The sequence below is a fragment of the Eutrigla gurnardus genome (assembly GCF_963514095.1).
Source record: "Eutrigla gurnardus genome assembly, chromosome: 22".
NCBI classification, from domain to species: Eukaryota; Metazoa; Chordata; class Actinopteri; order Perciformes; family Triglidae; genus Eutrigla; species Eutrigla gurnardus.
Genome location: NC_139933.1, coordinates 7,565,116 through 7,584,422, shown reverse-complemented (window position 1 = coordinate 7,584,422; position 19,307 = coordinate 7,565,116). Strand labels below are relative to the sequence as shown.

Sequence of the window (19,307 nt, the reverse complement as noted above, 5' to 3'; positions counted from 1 at the left end):
ACAAAACACACTTCCTTTTATTCAAACAGCGAAGAAAGCAAAAAAATAAAATACTTTTTGTTAAAGAATAACAGGGGGGTAGGGGGGGGTGTATGCGGTGCTGTTCCCATCAAGCAGAAAGGCAGGCGGTAGTCGGAGAGGCTCGCAGCCGGGCCCCCACTTTGTAAGGCCCTCATAAATCCTGATTTGAGCGGGGCGCTAACCAGAGGAGGAAAGGCACGTCAAGAGAGGAGGCTGAAGAGGACGAGGTGGGGGGTGGCAGCTTGCATCTTAAAATGCTACGTCTGATTAAGTCTTCCCATTAGGTGACAGCTGAACTTTAACATTAATATGATAATATTGAAATAAGTGTGTTATTTACTTCAGCACCGGAGGGGGGCGGAGGGAAGGAGGAGGGAATGATGAATGATTTCTGGACAGCTTAGGGTGACGTGTCAGGCGAGCTGACCTCCCCCCCCATCCTCCCCCCTCTTCCCATAATCAGACTTGACAAAATGGAGACATATGCAGAAATATTGGTTACAGTCGGCGTCCCAGCCCTTCTCAGGCCTTCCCTCTCTAGTAACTGCCGGCCGCCCTGTGCACCGCCCTCCAAATTGTCTACGGGCACTGAAGCATCTATTTCAATTGACACTTCCTTCCTGGCCCCAGGATTTTACATTTAGTCGGTGTCATTTACATATTACTCTTAATCAAAATCCACAGTGGGCGACAGGGAGAAGGAAAAAATGAAACAAGAAAGAGGCAGCGAGAAACAAAACCGTGGCGTCACGGTTCAGGGGTAGGCACACAGGCACTTTATAAAATGGAGATGTGACAAGACATTATGTGTGTGTGTGTGTGTGTGTGTGTGTGTGTGTGTGTGTGCGTGTGTGAGTGTTTTAGGTGGTGAGTCCATAAGATAATGCAAGGACTATGTGCGTGTGAATGCTCGTGTTTGTGTGATTGTTGGGGGCTGTCTTGTGCATGAACAGGCGAGGGAGAGACAAAGGGTGCAAGTTGGATATGGGTTGTAAGTGCATTTTGTGAAAAACAAAACGGCGAAGAGAAGAAAAGAATGGCGACATGTACAGTGCACGCTTGTCTTTTCCAGCCTTTTTTCTGCAGGATCCAAAGCTGGGCCACTCTTTTTCTCGGTCTACCCAGGCACTTAACACCAATGCTATTGTGTGTAACAAAACAGCCATTCACACGGTTTGTTTTCCACTCAGGCGTACAGTAAGTGTCATATAAATGCAACTGATTAGAATCTTTAGAAATCAGAATTAGAGATACATGACCTTTAAAAAAAAACACACACAACTATAGTGGCTACTGGTGTGACGGATTGCATTTTCAACTATAATATTCCTTTTAAAATGTAAATGTGCTGAATTCATTCTTCTGTTTAGTGAGGTGTTCTTTTGTTTGTTTATCCGTCTCGGCCTGTGTTCTCTGGAAAAGCGACGCCGTGTTTAAAACTAATCATAAATAGAAAGATTGTTTATTCTGATCTAATTATGATGGAATTAAAGGTGAAGCGTGAAACACACAGAGTTGCAGAAACAAGGTCCGTACCTGCCGCTTACCTTCTCAGCATGCCGGTAAGGATACGGGAACTCTTGCCCAGGTTGGCGTCTGTTTCTCTCAGCTGTGGGGGGGCAGAACCGGTGAAACACAGGTTTTAGTTTACATTCTGATCAAAGGATTTTCAAGTATTTAACACAATTTAAGTCTAAATTACCAGAGTGAGTGTACAACTGTCCAACCATTAATCATATCATTGTACAATGACAAACAAGACGTGAGGAAGGAAAGGCAATGAACACACTGCATCTTATATCAGAACAAGTGTTGCAACATTAAAGTCATCGCAGTTTTTACAGTAGTACTGTGATGTTGTGCAAGGCTGTACTGTTCCGCAACCTCGTACTGCTGGCCTCAAGGCAAGGCACCTTGCTCAAGGGCAATTCCAGAAGGCACCTCTAAAGTTCGACACGTCATCCTTCCGCCCAAAGTCGTTGGTGGCAAGCTAGAGGGATGAATCAGAGCTCCTTTGATGAGACGTTTGCTATTTTTACCTTTAGGTTACGGGTTCACCTGTCTAGAGACAAACTCCGACTAAATATACCCTTTAGATCCCTTTCAAAAAGCTGCAAGATTCAACCGAACGTAGCGTAACATTTAGATACCCGAGTCTTTTGACAAGAGTCATTATTAGCAGTGTTTTTATACAAGAGAAAATCTCTGCAAGTTCAAACACGTAGGCAAAAGCAGATTCCAACTTCGGAGGACGTGTCATTCCGATAGCCTTCTGCTCATCTTGCTGCAAAGCAAACACTAGAATAGTCAAATAGTGAGAAGGGCCCTTTACTGTTGATGTACATGGCAAGCACACGAAGCTCTTGAAGGCACCCTTGAAATAATGAACATAGCTATTCAGGCCTAATTGCCTTGAATATTTTCTTTTCTCTTGCTCCATCTTCTCTATTTTCTTTCTCTGTCTTTTTTTTCCCCTCCTAAGAGGTCAGGGAGATGTTTTTCATTCCATCCTCTTATCATGTGTAGGCACTTTCACTGGGGAAAAAGGAATTGGCAGAGATGTTGCAAACAAGGTGCGAGTGTGACTAGAAAAAAAAAAAAAAAGGAAGAAAAAATGCCGACACGGCACTGAGTGAGCTGCCACTAACATCTACCTGTAGTCGCATTTATAGGATGAGGGAATGTGGGGAGGAATTTTTGCGGAGAGGTTCTCTCTGGAGTCAGCAGGGAGTCATTCGTCGTCTTCGTCTCTCTCTGAGATAATAACCCGCTTTCCCAATAAAGCCACTCTCACTCCGTGTGTTTTCATCAGTGCATTATACTGAATTCTATTCTATTTTTAATTTCTCACATTCGCACCTCTTCTTCAAACCCTTCTCTTCCCTGCAATTCCAGCAATCGCTCTTTTTTTCCTATTTGTTCTTGCTCATCTCGCAGTCATCTCTCAATCCGCCCCTCTCTTCCCACCCCTCCTTTACTGCTACTTTTCTCCCTCTTCTTGCATCCTTCCTTTCTGCCCTCTGGCAGCCTGGATTGGTGCGATGCAGGTTGCGAGAGCCAAGGATACATGTGGTACAGGGTAGGAGGTGGGGGACCTGGGGTATGGGCCCTCTGGCAAAGACAACAAGTCCTGCAGTTGCCTGATGTCTGCCTCTACCCACAGATCTGTCCCCTAGATACTTCACACTTTCTCCCAAAATACATCCCTCTCTGAATCATTCCTTCTTTCCATTCCACTCTCTTTCTCGAAAGCCCCTCACCAAATCCCATGCTTTCCTTCTTAGCCTGAAATGGAAACCAACGGATATTTGAGTACACTTGAGTGAAAAGTAAAATTAACTGTGGTTGCCTACATGGAGGGGGATTCATTCGTAAAGTACAGTTCAAAACAGAACATTGCAGCAAAGACACCCCGGCTCGCTTTCTGGGATTAAAACCCATGCATATTCTGTTGGCGTTATTGTAAAATAAACCAAATTTGCATGTAAAGTTGAAAATAGCCTCTGGATCCGTATCGCAGCAGATAGTAATAATTTGTGCACACAAATTGTGTAATAAGTGACTCATAAACTCAAATTAATAATGTTATATTGTGGAACTATTGATTGAGAAATAAATAACAATTTAAGGGAATACATATTAAAACGTCCCCCCCAGAGTAGCTGTATGATCGAGCCTGAAGAACTGTTAAATCACATTCTTCACCCCACTGTGATTCTGAGTTGGAAGTGCACTGCTTTGACCCAGTGTCGAAACCTTCCATTGACTTCTATTTGTACCATAAAAGCAAAACAAAAGGCCACACCCCCTGCTGAGCATAGGGGCTTGTTTGTGTGTGTGTGTGAGTGTGCAAGAGAGAGTGCATAAACTGTTAACCTGCCCTTCCATCCTGTGTCTTTACATCTTGATTTCTTTTTACTTTTTGCCCCACAAACTGCCCTTAAAGCCCTCTCGAGTGTGCACACGCATTTGTGTACATGTGGTTGGGGTTGGAGGGGGTGGGGGGGTTCAGCAAAGAAGACTCATGGGAAGAAGGGAGAGAGAGAGAGAGAGAAAAGGCAAAAGAAACAGAAAGCAGGTACTCTCAGTAGACACTGCGGACCGTTTTGAAAGGAGATGTTTGATTTCCTTTGAAATCGCCCTGTGCAAGGCCCGCTGCCATGTTGTGGTCTTTAAGAGGGTGCCGTCAGTGCTGGGCCCCCTTCCTGTGTTTGGTCTTTTTCTGTCTCTGCCTAACTGTTACATGTATGGAGGAGCAGGGCTAAGGATTGGGGTAGAGAGGGGGGGGATGGAGTGAGGGGAAACTGGAGAAGAGTGCTGAGAAGTAAAGGAGGGTAGGTGAGGAAGGAAGGCCGAGGAGGAAGGAAGGAAAGTGGGGACATCTCAGAGACAGGTACCAACAACATGTAGCCACGATCGAGCTAATTACAGTGCATGTCATGCACGACATTTATCCTGTAATTAAACAGAAGACAAACATTCCCATTGTGAGGTGACATTGACTAACAATACGTACTTGATACGCATATTAACGACCTTGGCAATACAATTTTGTGTGTGTGTGTGTGTGTGTGTGTGTGTGTGTGTGTGTGTGTGTGTGCACACATGTAGGCACACCCAAGACTGTGTGTGTGCCATGTTTGTGTCGTTTGCTTGGCAAACCGTGCCGAAAGTGGGGGAACGCTTTCATTGTTGCCAACCAGCTGTAAACGCCTTTACGGTCTCGCAAACACTTGTTGGAATAGACAGACGAGTGTGTGCGGGTGGAAAGTGCGTACTCACCCTTTCTCTGGCTCTTTGGATCTTCTCACGGTCACCATGCAGGTTGGAGAGAATCTCCTGACCCACTTGTTCTGTAAGAGAAACAGGTGCAGTATGAGTAGAGTGTGTGGTTGGTTGTTTTCTTTTGGTTTTTTTTGCATATTGCAATGCAAAAAAAAAAAAGAAGAGGAAAGAATGGAGAATGGCTTTGCTTGTACAGGAAAGGATTTCATATCTATATTCTAGGAATACCTGCAGTAGGACGATTTCTTAGTCATAAATATAAACACTTTATTTTCATTCTCTCATTTAAGTCTCACGATAAATGGGAATAATGTGAAATTTAGTATTTTTTAATAAAGAGAGCTCTCTGCTGTCATCGTGCAAAATGTTCTCCTAACTAGTGTAGAGAGATAATGCTGTCTAGAAGACGTGTCAATCGTAGAATATTAACGTTTTTTTTTGTATTTTTACCTTCTTAAACTGCTTTACTACACAGGCAACAAATCCAAAGCAACAATACCCCAGCATCCAGCCTGCCAGTGGGGTCCACTCACCCAATGCAATATTCATTAAGCCACCCTTTTTTTTTAAATGCCTCTCGTGAGTCGTGAGATGTAAACACATTAACGCACAGTTATAAAACATCCCCGGCAAGGCACCTGACAAGCTTGTCAGTGGTCACTGTCATTTTCCTGTCCCTTGGGCTAGGAATGAGAAAAGAAAGCAAAAAAAAACTCCCAGATAAACCAAATAAGATGCCCCCCCCCACCCAAATACCCACTGCTGCCATCAATGTAACCATACTGCTCCAGCATTAGCGTTTAAAAATGAGGGAGGCTGAGGATGAATCAGGGAAAAAAAGGAAAAGGAGTGAAGAATCTTTGCATGGATCAAAGACGGGCTTTCAAGCGCACCAAACAAATCCGGAATAAACAACGCAGTTGCTGACTGTATTACACTACACAGGTGCCGCACACCAAAGGGCCCACGTGCTGAGCGCCTGTTTGGGGGGGGAGCGGTGCAAAAAAAAAAAAAAAAATGGGCTACATCTGGCAGCTAAACAAGAGAAGAGGGAGAGAAATAGAGAGAACGATAGAGGGAGAGAGGCAGACAGAGGAAGGGGATCAGGGGAAAGTAGAAATAAAAAGAGCGAGCTCTGTCAAATGAATGACGTTCGTCTCCCATTCATCCTCTCCCTTTTTACCCCCTACACTGTAAGTGACTCAAATGTGTCTCTTCCTGCCTTCATTAATTTATAATCTGTGACGAGACAGATTGAAGGATACCCAGATTAAACAGTGCAGTCAGACAGTCACATGTGACAAATAGGGCAGATTAAAAGACTGAGTGCAGGTATTAATAACCATAAAAATACAAGCCCTCCCCCGTCCCCCCCGTTGGAGAAGAACAAGGGATAAACAGGAAGGGAGTTGTTGCAGGAATCTTCTGTTAAAGAGACAAATAAGCACATCTATCCATCTCTGTCAGCGCTGTGGCTTTTTTTAAATAAATGAGTGTGACAAGAACTGAGGCGGCAGAGTTGTTTTTTTTTCTTGATGGCGAGTGCATTATTGGAAAGGTTTACCATGTAAAAAAAAAAGAAAAGATGGATGAGGTAGCAGGAGAAAGGGCCTTCTATGGTAGCTTAGACTGAGCCATCAGCACTCATTACACACATTCTATGTAAGGTATGTTTTGCAAGACCATCATGGTTTCATGAACATTTAGGGAACAAAAAAAACTAGGAGAAATGATGAATAGCCTTGGAGAGAAGATACGTTTCAGTGGACAAGAATGGGACCAGAGTGGATTCAGGTTTCTGTCTATTGTCGAGTATCAGGGTGCTGGTGCTATCTAAAGAATGATATGAACCCAAGGTTTTCCGTTGTGTTCTACACACGTGAATGATTTACCCTTGACAAACGTTAACAGCGGCTGAAGAAAAATTTGGAAACTATACTATTTCTCTATGCTTGTTCAAGAGGGAGACCTTTCTACAGACAGAAGGACATATTCATAAACGGTCAAATAGTCATCGCACAATGTGGTAAGCAAATTACGACTAATAAAGAAGAATACAAATTGGATGTCACCGTAGACATGTGCTCGAAGGCAGATTTCTCAATAGGAGCTCCAGAATGAGGGTTGTGTAAAAAAATGTAAAAGAGTTTCATCACGGCTTGTTAAGATAAACATTTTCCTTGGCTGAGTGGACATCAAGGTCTCTCCCCCAGTCTTCCAAAATCTCTCATCGTTCCCTTCAGAGAATGACGAGAGATCCCCTCTCCCACCACACTGAGCTATTAGGGGTGAACTGAACGCCTCCTGAGGGAATGCATGGTGTTTATTGCCTTTATCGTGGATCTTCGCTTGCATTAGTCATTCTCTGGCACGTATCTACATTTCCATTCGTCTCATTTAAATCCTGCTGTCCAGTGGTCTGTGTCAAGCTTCATTAGTTACCGGGGGAAAATAACTTGTTGGGCAACAAATGGTGCAAAATATTGAGTTGAAAACAGAAAAAGGAATAATGAAAGGTTAGATAGTTTCCACCCAAAACACACAAAACACAGTAAACTGGTCCCTCCAGTAATAATATTGATGCTCGTGTTGATGTGGGAAGTTTTTTGGGAGCTTCAAATTGCGTGTTGGTGTGTAATATTCAGGCACCTTTACACAAAACCAAATAAATGTGGGGGAAAAAAACATGTTTTAGGGAAATATACAATTGATAAAAAACAAAGCAGGAGTGGAGAATTAATTTAGTGTTAATGCTCCGGACTTGTTACTCGTTAGTGTTTAAAATATTCCCCTCCTGTTTAAGCAGCTATTAACAATTTAAATAACCCTGGCCCACAGGCCTTGCTCTGACTCGCTTGTTAAAGATCCCCCCCCATCCCCAAAGGTCCATTTAACAAGCCCATTATTCCATTACATTACACTCGCACCAGCACCACTGAGCCCAAATTCAATTCATTCCTCTAATGTAACTGTAGAAATCAATTAGTATAGAAAAGTGGAAGGCACAAATTAGGTTGAGGGGGGGAAATGACGTCTGGAATTAAGACGCACAACTCACGTAGCACGGTCCGGCTCTGTTTTATCTCAGCTCCACACTTCCATCATTTGGCTAAAAATGGTGTGTTGGATGGAAAATATAAATCACTGGACGATTAACTTTACTAGTGTAGAATCAGCCCGACGAAACGAGCCAAACACAGTTGGGGAGAAACGTTTCCGTTGGCCTCGACTCTTGGGTGGAGCTGCAATAAATCGATCAGCAGAAAAATGATCAGCGACTATTTTGGCAAACGCTTGTTTTTCAAGCAAAAATGACAAACTTTCCCGAGTCCCAGCTCACAATCGTATGTTTGCTATAGCCTTACATGACAGTAAATTGTAAATATTTGGATTATGGATGGTTGTTTGGACAACATAGACAATATGATGACGTTATCTTCAGCTTCAGGAAACTGTGTTTTCCACTAACTTTCACATTTTTCTGACCTTTTTCTAACAGTGAAAATAAAAGGCAGATTAATCGATAAAGAAGCTAATGGTTAGTTGCAGCCCTATTCTTGAATACTTCCAACAACAGCAAGGTTTCCTTATTTTTTTTGTTATTGTCGGCTGCTCCAAAGAAAAGGCTCAACTAATTACTTCTAATTCTGTGTAAAAGAGAAATATCCTAAACTGCTCATGTCTGCCGAGCCTGGCTGAGGACAATACGGCTCGGAAGGGCAACAATTCTGATACCATTCAAACCTCCACAGCCTTCAACTTTCTCCAGTCCATGGACACATTTAATTGGAGGCATCATCTATTTTACAGGAGCTGTTTCAGGACAGTTACACACTGTCTAAGGGCCCTTTCTCTCTTTCTGTGATGCGCTTTTTCTTTCTGTTTCTCTTTTTTTGCCTTGCTCCCTCCGTCCCCAGAGCTGAAAGGGTACAAGACCTGACAGCGGTGTGCTCTGAGGCTCAGCACAGCTCCTTTTCATTAAGCAGTTGAGACCACTTTTTGAAGGTTACCACACACACTTGTATCCGGACACAAGCCACACACTCCAACAAACGGGGTATGGGAGCCCATGGGAGGGTTCAGGGGGGAAGCGAGGAGGAGCCTGATAAATGTTAGACCATACATTATCTCCCTCTCTCTTACTGTCAAGCTCGCTCTATCACTCTGTCTCTCTCTCACGCACGCAAACACACACACAGCGGAGCAGGCAACTTATACGCCTGTGACTCCCAGGTGAATAAAGTTACCTGTCTATGCACTTCCAGAGAAGCTTTTTTTGTTAAGGACTTCTCAAGTCTACAACTGCCTGGTGACATACTTTCATCACCATCAGAGTTGTACCCACGCTGGGATGTATTTGTAATGCTGAGCCCACAGGCCATAAGGCTAGCACCTTCGTACCGAGCTATAGCTCAAAATAAAGAGGTGCTGATTGCTAGGTTGGAGGGGGCATGTAGCATTGGAGGGGGTGCTCGCCGATGTTTTGACAGGTTACTTATAAAAGCAAAAAACGGCTATTTAACAGGACAAAAAATGGTTTAATGAAGAGTCAACATGCGTGTCATGAGAGTGTATTGTCCTTTTCAAAATTAAGATCTTTAACAGCACACTGCATCGGCTAGGTGAGGCACAAGCAGAGTCTAAGCATTTAAAAGGCCAAAAACAAGAAATATTCTGGGCAAGGAGAAAGCAGAGCCGGTCCATCCTGATTCCTGACTTAGCCCATGCATCGGCCCTTCCCCTTGCATGTGTATGAGCGGCGGTGGGCAGTCAGGGTGGATTTCTGGGGCCTTTCTTCACTCCGCCAGGCTCTGTTTTATTCATTGCCTGCGCCCTGACCCCGCAGAGCTCCTGTTCTGACAAATCACTTCTGATTAAGACAGATCTCAGTTAGTCAGCCACTCAACTTGGCCTATTCATCATTCCATAGAAAATATCCCTCTCTCCTCCCCCGTCCCTCCTCCTCCCAGCTCGTTTGCCTGTCCGTCAGACCGAAGCAAGGCGCAAAAAAAGAAATTTCCAATGCTGTTTTAAATGGCTGATTATAGACAATTGGTGGATGGAGGGACGCAAGAGCGTCTTATGGGTGATGAGACGCAAGTTTAATGGGTATAAATGACCGGGCCTGTAGGAGAGCAGCTGGTAATAGAACCATTTGTTTAAAGCTGAGCCGGGGCGGAGAACTGAAAGCTGTATTTTCCTTCTATTTGAGCTCCCCCCCCTTTTCTCTTCACCTTAACCTCAAATTCTCAGATCACCAGATTTCCATTTTTTTTAACAGCAAAGTCCCTTTCATTGTCATTCAATGAGAATTGATGAGGCTCGGAAAAGAATAGCTTGTTTTACATTTATGACATCACCCAAACCTACACGTCCCTGCGGACACAGATGCGGATACTCGAACATGGCCACTCATATGTTACATTGTTTCCCATATAGAAACTATGCTAGGACAATATTTATTGTTTATTGTAATTACTAATACAGTTAGTCGAGCAGAATTGGTATGCAAAGATAATAAACTACAGCTGAGCCAAGGCATCGAGACAGCCACAAAGCTATTGTGTTAAAAAACTTCTAAGAAACCAGATTAAATTAACCTGAACGACAACGGGCCGAGAAGCAGGAGGGGTGGAGTGAGTGGAGAATGAGGGTTCCTACAAGCAAATTGCCTGGACTTAATCAACCAGTCTTACTGAACCATCCAAATGAAAACTAATAGACTTGGGCGCTTACTGTGATTGCCGCACATGCAACAATGTGTGGGAAGGAGCATTTCTTGAGGTCTTCAATTAAAAAACAGGGAATTTCTACAGACGGCTGGTCAGCCTATACACCTATTCCCCCCCGATTGGTCAATTGTGAAGCTCAAACAGAGCAGACTTATTAATTCCATTTCCAGTGCTGGGAAAGTGATTTTTTATGTGTTGATTAAACTTCCTGAGAATTGAAAAAAAAATGAATTGAAACTCATTTCTGAATGAGCTAATTTGTGTATGCATTATTCATAGTGGTGACATTTGTGTCACACAATAGTGCTGGCCACATTGCAACTAAAATATATATTTTTTAAATAGTACATGAATAAAAAATGATACAAAAAAAATAAATACTAGAAAGTCAATATTAATTCAACCACAGTCAGCCTAAATAATAAAACTAGATTTTAAGTGCTGCAACTTAAATAATGTGATTTTATTATCCGCTGTTGTTTAAATGATGGTGCCGCAGCAAATGAGCAATGCAATAACATTATGGCCATATCTAAGCTGAAGGCCAAGGTTTTGAAAAATACAAAACACCTTTTGTCGAAATATGAATAGAAGCATATTCTGTTGGATTCAGAAGACAAACACAATGAAGCAAATTTGAGCTCCGCCAATGATGCCAAAACAAGAGAGGCTAAAATGTAGGAGAAAAAACAAGTTGTCAGTTGGTCTTAATCAAACACATCTGATTTAACAGCAGCTAGTGGAACTGACGGAGGAGAAAAGTTTGCCAGTTCATCAGAAATGGTCTCGGGGAGTGATATGGAGAGGAGGAGGGAAGAAAAAAGAGGGAAACTTGACGTTCCTCTGATTCATTTTCAACACTTTAGGAGCGTTAATCATCACATTACTGTTGATTAAAAGGCTTTCACGTCTCTAATCAGAAAGTTGACAGGCAGATCAAAGAGTGAAACACAAATTTCTTGCCTTTTAATTATCTGTACAACACCACACCTCGGGCAGCTCTTCCCTGCCTATCTCCTCAAACTCAACGGAAGACTGCGAAAGGAGATCTAACGCTCCTATAACAGTTCATTATCCAATAAAACGGGAGATGAGGAGAAAAACACACACACACACACACACACACAAAGCTTTAAGGCTTTATGATTAGTGAAGACCTGGGGGAGGCCTGCAGTCTTCTTTATTAACATGTCCCGAATTGGAACACCTTAATTATGTTTGTCAAAATCGGACGGGGCGTCAAGCTCATTTGCATGTTTTGACAAGGCCTGTTGGGAGCATCCCTCTATTTTGTGCTAGGAGCATTTAGCACTTTCCGACACACCGACTGATGATAGGTTCTCGTCGCTTAATGAATGAAATAACTTGTTAAATGTGCTTTGTTGGATTCGCCCACCCGGCCCCACTGTTAGACGTTAGAACTGATGGGAACATCAGTGCACACAAAAGGAGCCCCTCCACCGTCTTCATCAATGCTTGCACGCCACTCCTGTTCAAACTGACGAGGATGTGACGCCGCGCGGAGCCCGACTGTTCCTGCCCAGCTGTTCTCCGACGAGTCGTTTGGACTTGAAAAATCAGGCGCCGCTTTTGGAAAAGGATTTTGGCATCGCTTTGGAGGCTTCTCAAAAGTCCAACATGTTCCTCGGGCACAACAGATTGTCGCCTCGACTCGTGATCACATCCTATTTGAATATAAGAAAGCACCGGGCCGCTCCCCTCCCTCCCTCCCTCCCCCCATTAGCAGCACGCTAAATGAATCCTCGTTACGTCGACGATATGTAAAACAAGCGTGGTCGGAAAAACAAACAAACAATCTGTGGGGACACAGGACTGTCGGCAGCAATTTAGCGAAGGAGAAAAAGGAGGGCATGAAAGCGAGACATCAAACATTAGCCTGAATGGAAGGCGCAGGCCATTAGAAGTGGTTGCACTGACAGGATCTGACAGTTGGAAACACTTAAAGATTATTTTCCTCAAACTTTGAATTCATTAATACTCATGAGCTGAAGAAGAGCTCCCAAAACACCACCAAAAAAGCAGAGAGCGGGGCTAAGTGTTGAAGAGCAGAGAGACAGGTTGCACCGCAGAGGCCGGTTCAATATTTGTGAATGGAGCTCATTTTCTTTGGAACATTTTGGAACGTAAAGAATTGGACTTTCCTTCAAGACTCGGTAGAAGATCAATTCATACAAAGAATAAATGATGATTTCCCATAAAGCAAAACCTTAAGAGTTAATGTAATGCTAATGCAAATTTACCGATATAGTCTTGTGAAAGCATTCCTCACATTAATATCAAATTGCCCTCTAAAACCTGCATCTAGTGGTTCCAATAGGTCTTTTGTGGCTCTTGGAAATGGCTGAGCCTTTGTTGGGGTCAAACACTCCTAAATCTTTTCTATAATATTCTCAATGTGACAGCTTATCATGTATCTAGCTTTGCCATATAGTTTGCAATATATTTCATTGATAACATCAATTATTTGTCTTGAGTTAAAAAAACACAACATGCCTAAGTTTCCAGGAATCCATTTTTGACCAATTCTGTCCAACCCAGCAGAAACGTTGGTGTATGTTCCTTCATCATATCCAAATATCTGAATCAAATTACAGCTTCGTCCTGAGAAAATTGTTCACTGGAAAGCACTTGTATTGTTTCTGCATCTCCAGATGTCAGGAATGAAGTTGTCGAGTAACCACAACTGATAGGAATAATGACCAAAAGTACACATCAAAGAAGAAGATTGTAAAAACCATCATTTTTTCCTTTAACTTAAAGGAAGAAAAGGCTTGTTCCAACTTTCTCGCTGACAGAGATATGAAAGTAAAACACTCGTCCTCCTTTTTGTCAGGTATTGGGAGAATTGAAAGTAAAAAAAGGCTCCTTTCTTGTATTACAGCATCACTTCGACATTTTATGTTTGTATCTGTGGCATGCATTAAATTCTTTTAACAATTCACTGCCAAAGGCGTAGCTGCCCTCTTATACGCAGACGATACATCAAATTCTCTTAAGGTACCCTGACAATTTCGTTTGAGCGAGCAACAGTGGCGTCTGTTATCAGAACACTGCGTCATTGTGTCTGCCCGGCACAAACAGAAGTTTGTGTTTTACTTTGGGGGTAATACCAACGCACTTCCCTCGTCTGGTAAGAGCAAAATAATGCTGCCATTATAGGAGGCGGAATAGGAACTCACAAAAGAGAGACACATCATGCGCCTCATTTAACAATGACCGCGGCCACAGGGTTGAAGGCGGATTATTGTCAGCTTCCACTGTGAATACACACGACATGCGAGGGCATGTCAAAGCTCTTGCGTACAGTGTACATTGCTTATTTGTGCTTCCTTTACATTGTTCCTTTTACGACCCACAGTCATAGCCAAGCTGTTCAATCCTCTAGGCATTCTCCGGAAGCCTCCTGAGTGTGTTAACTGACATAAATTTAACACAACATGGGTGATGAGGTGTCTCCTGTTCCTCATCATTAGCTAAACCGGCCTTAAGTGAAAATCCAACACGTCTGCCAACATCTTCCACACTAATGAAGCATATCTAAGTTTTGAGACATGGCAGAACTAATTTAATCTACCTTCTAAGGGGCCTTGCCACCATCAAATTAATTATTCATAAAGGACACGATATTAAAACTCAATTGTCAACTCAGTAGCTGGCCCGTTTTTTTTTTTTTTAAACCTCCCCCTGCCCGTCGCTCTCTTTTGTCTTCGGCTCCCTTTCTTTTAAAGCGAGTCCCTCGCTTTTAATCTATAACTGAGCAATACACATTGTCATTGAAGCTGCTGAACAAAATTGTTTCCTCTTTTTTTTAGGGGGGGGGGTTATTTGAAGTTTGCAGATGAAGGTGACAATAGGGTAGGGGCCAGCTTCACCATAGTGGGAAAGAGAAAGACGCACAGAGAGTGTCATCAAGTCTGTAATAACACAACATTTGTATTTTCCCCTCATGAATAATGTAAGCCATCTGGCAAAGCTAATCTTGCCATAAAGTTGCTTACACAGATTGGCCATGGCTATGTGTTATTTTCCCTCCAGGGGCGGGATGATGGTATGCGACCCTGTCATGACTGACAGGAACAGCGGCCGACAGGCATGGCTACAACACGCTATAGTGAGAAACTAATATGCTGAATCAACATACATGTATGTGGATCCCTCCTTGCAAAGCAGCGTGTGGTCCACACAGCCGGGCAACCGAAAGAGAAAATAACCACCGATAACTCACAACATTTCTATTGTGAGAGCGTATCCATGCTCGAGTATAAACCCTGCATACAAGATGCTCCCAGATCAGCTTTGCAAGTTTTTCCATGGGAAAGGAAATATAGTCAACAAGTTTGTCAGAACTCTGGTGAGAAAAGCTGAATGTAAAAACTTTTGTTTACAAGAAAATACCACAGGGCACCTTAAACTTGAACAGATGCAATCGACAGCTACCATATATGAGCCTACTGATCTGTGAGTCTGTGTGAGGATATCGGTGACATACATTGGAAACTAGCACACTGCAAGTGTGACAGCTCTAATTTAAGGATAGCTCTCATTATATGAAACAGCACAGCAATTAAAGAACTTAACATGAGATTACAATTCAAGTACATTAGCTTTTAAGGTGCATGCGTTAGGTTTGCAGATGATGGAGATGGAATGACTGCAAAAGGGAAGGGAAATTCCATTGGCTGCACATCGCCAGCAAACATAATCTGCATGGGAGATATGACACAGTGCTGCTATCACAAGTGCAATATGAGCCGTGACAGTGGGCAGCCATCCCCTGATTGTAATTGAGGGCGACGCGTGACAGCCCCCCGTGTGCCCTCTCTGCAGTGGCCTGGGGCATAGGGCGTGCTGACAGAGAAGGCACAGGAGACAGTGGCACAGGGTCCTGGCCTGGCACGGCCATGGCACAGCACCCTTAGGGGCACTGACCCTCCCCCCCTCTCAACCCGCCGCAACTTCCACCGCCTCACCTTTGTCACCAGGCATCTCGGAGGCTAACGAGAGGGCAGCCGAGACTGCTTAACAATTCCACCACATCCCTTGGCTGGGTATGCAAGCAGCTCTTTTTTCCTCTCTTCCCTCAGTGTTCCTTCCTCCCTCCCCCCCCCTGCTCTGAGACCTTTGGTGCAATAAGTGTCAGCCTGAGGAGACAGGCGCTCATCAACACTTTATACCTGGGAGGTATATTAATGCTGTGATGGTTTCCTGCAAGAGGGAAGGGGAAAAAAAGCTTTGTCCTCGTAGAGCGAGATAAAGGACAAAGCCTTGGACAACTTTTGAGGATGTTAACTTTGCCTGTGTTTATGTGGATCTAATGTGAAAGGTAGAAAAGAGCAAGGCAGAAGCAAAGACACTGGGAATACTAATACTTGATCATGTGTAAAAGAAGCTATATCTATATACAAGTTTCTCTTTATCAATATGTAACTGAAAACCACAGGAATAACATGATGTTGGAGAAAGAGCAAGAGAGTTTCGGGGTAGAGAACAAGCGTGAGAGGGAGAGCACGTTTGTTTCGCTGTACAGATCCTCCCCACCAGGATCCGACTTACAAATGAAACTTCACTTCCACAACAAGTGGAGCTGGAAGCCTACAGGGGCCTTCTGGTATCCAGTCGGAGATACATAATTAAAGGAACACGGAGAGGGAGCGTGTTATTACCAATGTTTTCATTAGGCCAAGTTAACACATCGGTCTCCCCGCAGACAACAGAAAAGGAAGTGGATGGAATAGGATGCTGCCTATTGGGGTCTCAAACTCTGTTCAAGAACTGGTCAAATTAATGCTGGTTCTGAATCTTCCCATCCTGAACGTAGCACTATAGCGCTATAAATACATTTAATTTTGACATCAGAAATATGAAAAAGAAGCGTGCACGGTTCTGCTTTTTTTTCATGATATTTTCACTCTTTTCCCCCAACATCCAGGCTTAAATTAGCCAGGATTTTTAAGATCAGGGACTGTTTTTTAGGCTATGAAAAATGGATTAAATGAAGAGGAAGTCTGGCCTAATGAGCTCCCTGGGCTATGGAGCAGCAGGGACCGTGAGGGGAAAGAAGGGAGACGAGGCAAGCCTTTGAGGAAGAAGGGGCCGCAGCCATGCCCAAAGTGTGCCAGCTTCTCCTCGCTTTAGCGCCAATGGCACAGACGGCACCTGGGCAAAGCCTGGCCATCCTTGTCCCGTGCCAACGGAGAAGAGAGGGAGAGCAGCAAGTTTGTGTTCAACCTGAAAAGTTCTTTTGGCCATCTTGTTTTTCCTGTGAGGTACTTATATTTGTATTCTTGACTTTTTTTTCTGCTGATGGTTCAATCCTTCAGTGGGGGAAGGAAGATGTGCTCTTGTGTGTCTGCCTATATATACGCTTTTATTACCAATACTGTAACAAACAAGCAGGGACGTGTTTCAAAAAAGATCTTCAGAATCAAAAAGAATAGCACTCTCAATGAAAATAGCTCAACAGAGTGGTGAGTCTAATCCAACATGAGCCCATTAACTATGGAGCACTACAGAGGCCAGAGCATCACCTATTACAATCTATTGGACCTTAAGTTTCTTAACCAACTTTTATTTGTTTTCTATATTATTTTAAGCTGACATTTTTCAGATATTCTCTTTCAAGTCTGATTTCGAGTGGACTCATCTCTCTTCGATCAGCCACACAACAGGGAATTTAGGTTACATTCAAAGCTGGGAGTCATCCACAGCCTTTACAGAATACTGCTGTAATTCTGATTTCTAATTGACTGCAGCAATGTTATATCTATGAAGTTAATATAGTGCCTTTTGTTTGTTTGCACTCTTTTGTTTGCTTCCTTTATTGTATTATAGTATACCACATGTGGGGAATACATTACTTGTTTTGCTAACACCTGATATTTTTTTTTTAATTTCTACTTTTGGTTTAAACTTTTTTGTTTACAACATTGATACTTTAGTTTGACTTTTTTTTATTTGGCATTTTTAAACGACGTTCTACAGGTTGAACATCTGTACAGGAATAACTTGTAATATAATGCACTCAAATAAAATATCACAAATAACAGAATCAATGGTGTTTAATCTGACTTTAAAGTCCTTTATATGTGTGCACCATCTATTGTTTAACATAATAAAATATATTTCTTAAAAGGTATTGACATATTATATTACAGTCATACTAAATCATAATAAAACTAGCTCATGTATTTTCTGCATTTCAAAAAATCTGTCCGGAAAATTATAAAATTATAAAACTTAATATAATTTTCATTTTTTTCTCTCTTTGTTTTGGTTTTATAGGACAATATGACAGATTTCTAATAGCATGGGCTTCTTGTCTTAAATAATGTGTATACTGTAAGAGAAAAGTTGATTTTGTTTAACACTAAAAAATGTGTTAAACAGACGGGACAGAGTCTTTCTGCCAAAGGAACGAAACAACAACCCACAGCAGAGGAGGCGGAGTCTAACAGAGGAAGGGGAGGAAAGAGGAAGGAATTAAACTAGTGGCTCCTGGGTGCCAGCTACAATAAAGAAAGAGGGGAAGAGACAACAAAATAGCGAGGGACAAAAGTCCTGCACTCATCTTTAAGGGGTACAAGTCAGAGAGACAGTAGAGGACAACATCTACAGGAAGCGGAGGGGGTGTAGCTGGCACATTCTTCAGCTACTTTTCCTGACAGCGATTAGAACCTGTCAGAGCCTCTCAACCTGCCACTCCTCTGTGTGCGCAGAGGAGGCCTGTCATTACAAATAGCCCAGATTAAAATACCACACTCCTGGGGCACAGGCCTTGACCTCCACCTACCCCACATTGCCACATGTCTACCCGCAGAGTCGCCAACCCTGTCGAAAAGGGACTAAGGAGAGAAACAGCGAGGAAAGGCTGGCTAAAGAGGTGATGTCTTTAGACCTAAAAAGAAACAGCGTGGGAGACGAGAGAATGAGGGCAAAAACAAGCCAGAAATAAATAGAAAAATGCAAAAAAATAAACATACAAGATGAAGAATTACGTGAAAGTTGCACGTTGAAATCTGGAAGTAAATCCTGCATGTGCTTTCTCTTCTGGGACCCCCTTTACATTCATCCCTTCCATTTGTCTCCCACACTGACAGTGTTGTATTTGTTTACAGGGTATGCACTTTCGAATTTCTGTCAAATTTCTGTGTTAGTTAGAGAAAATAAAACAGAAGAAAAAAAAAAAATCAAGAACGCACAGCTAATGATTTTGTGTGAAGTCCTGGATAGCTCTTTCACACCGCACTTGAGATGCACGGCAGTTTGATTAGGCTAATGGTAACAAAGCACTGAGAAGTGCTATGGGTTTTCAGCTCAAGCCTTCTGTACACGTCGACTTGTATTTCTGCGCGAAGCCGACACATGCAAACGGAGAATAATGAGTCCAATGTGTACCGGATCTATCTGGTGCCAACGTGAATCGTCTCTCCTGACACTGAAAAATGACCTATCTCAGCAAGATTTGGAAGGGGGGTGGGGGGTGACAGCCACCAGCACCGCGCTGACAGCCCAATAGAATAGAGGAGGAAGGCATCATTAGGATCACACACACAAATATACAAATACACACAACATCAACGCACAAATATCCATGTACCGAATACTCGCGTACACTCCATCAGACATGGGGGGGGGAAATGTGTGCATGCCTGCTTGCGAAGAAAAAAAAAAAAAGAAAGTAAACATCTCTTGACTGATATTTTCTACCTCAAACAGAGCATGAAGTTGTGGCCGCTGTCATGTCACAGT

General features: G+C 42.9%; 1 protein-coding gene across 4 annotated transcripts in view; it reads right to left on the bottom strand.

Moving 5' to 3' along the window:
- Nucleotides 1-19,307, bottom strand: part of vti1a (vesicle transport through interaction with t-SNAREs 1A) — a 107,471-nt gene that overhangs the window by 34,202 nt on the left and 53,962 nt on the right. For 2 of the 4 annotated variants that reach the window (XM_084040605.1, XM_084040606.1), the window contains 2 exons: nt 4,804-4,874; nt 1,558-1,630 (listed from right to left, as the gene is read on the bottom strand). In XM_084040605.1, the coding sequence (XP_083896731.1) occupies nt 1,565-1,630; nt 4,804-4,874 (137 nt within the window). In that variant the 3' untranslated portion in view covers nt 1,558-1,564. The remainder of the gene's footprint in view (nt 1-1,557; nt 1,631-4,803; nt 4,875-19,307) is intronic. The other 2 variants (XM_084040603.1, XM_084040604.1) reach the window with 1 other exon arrangement.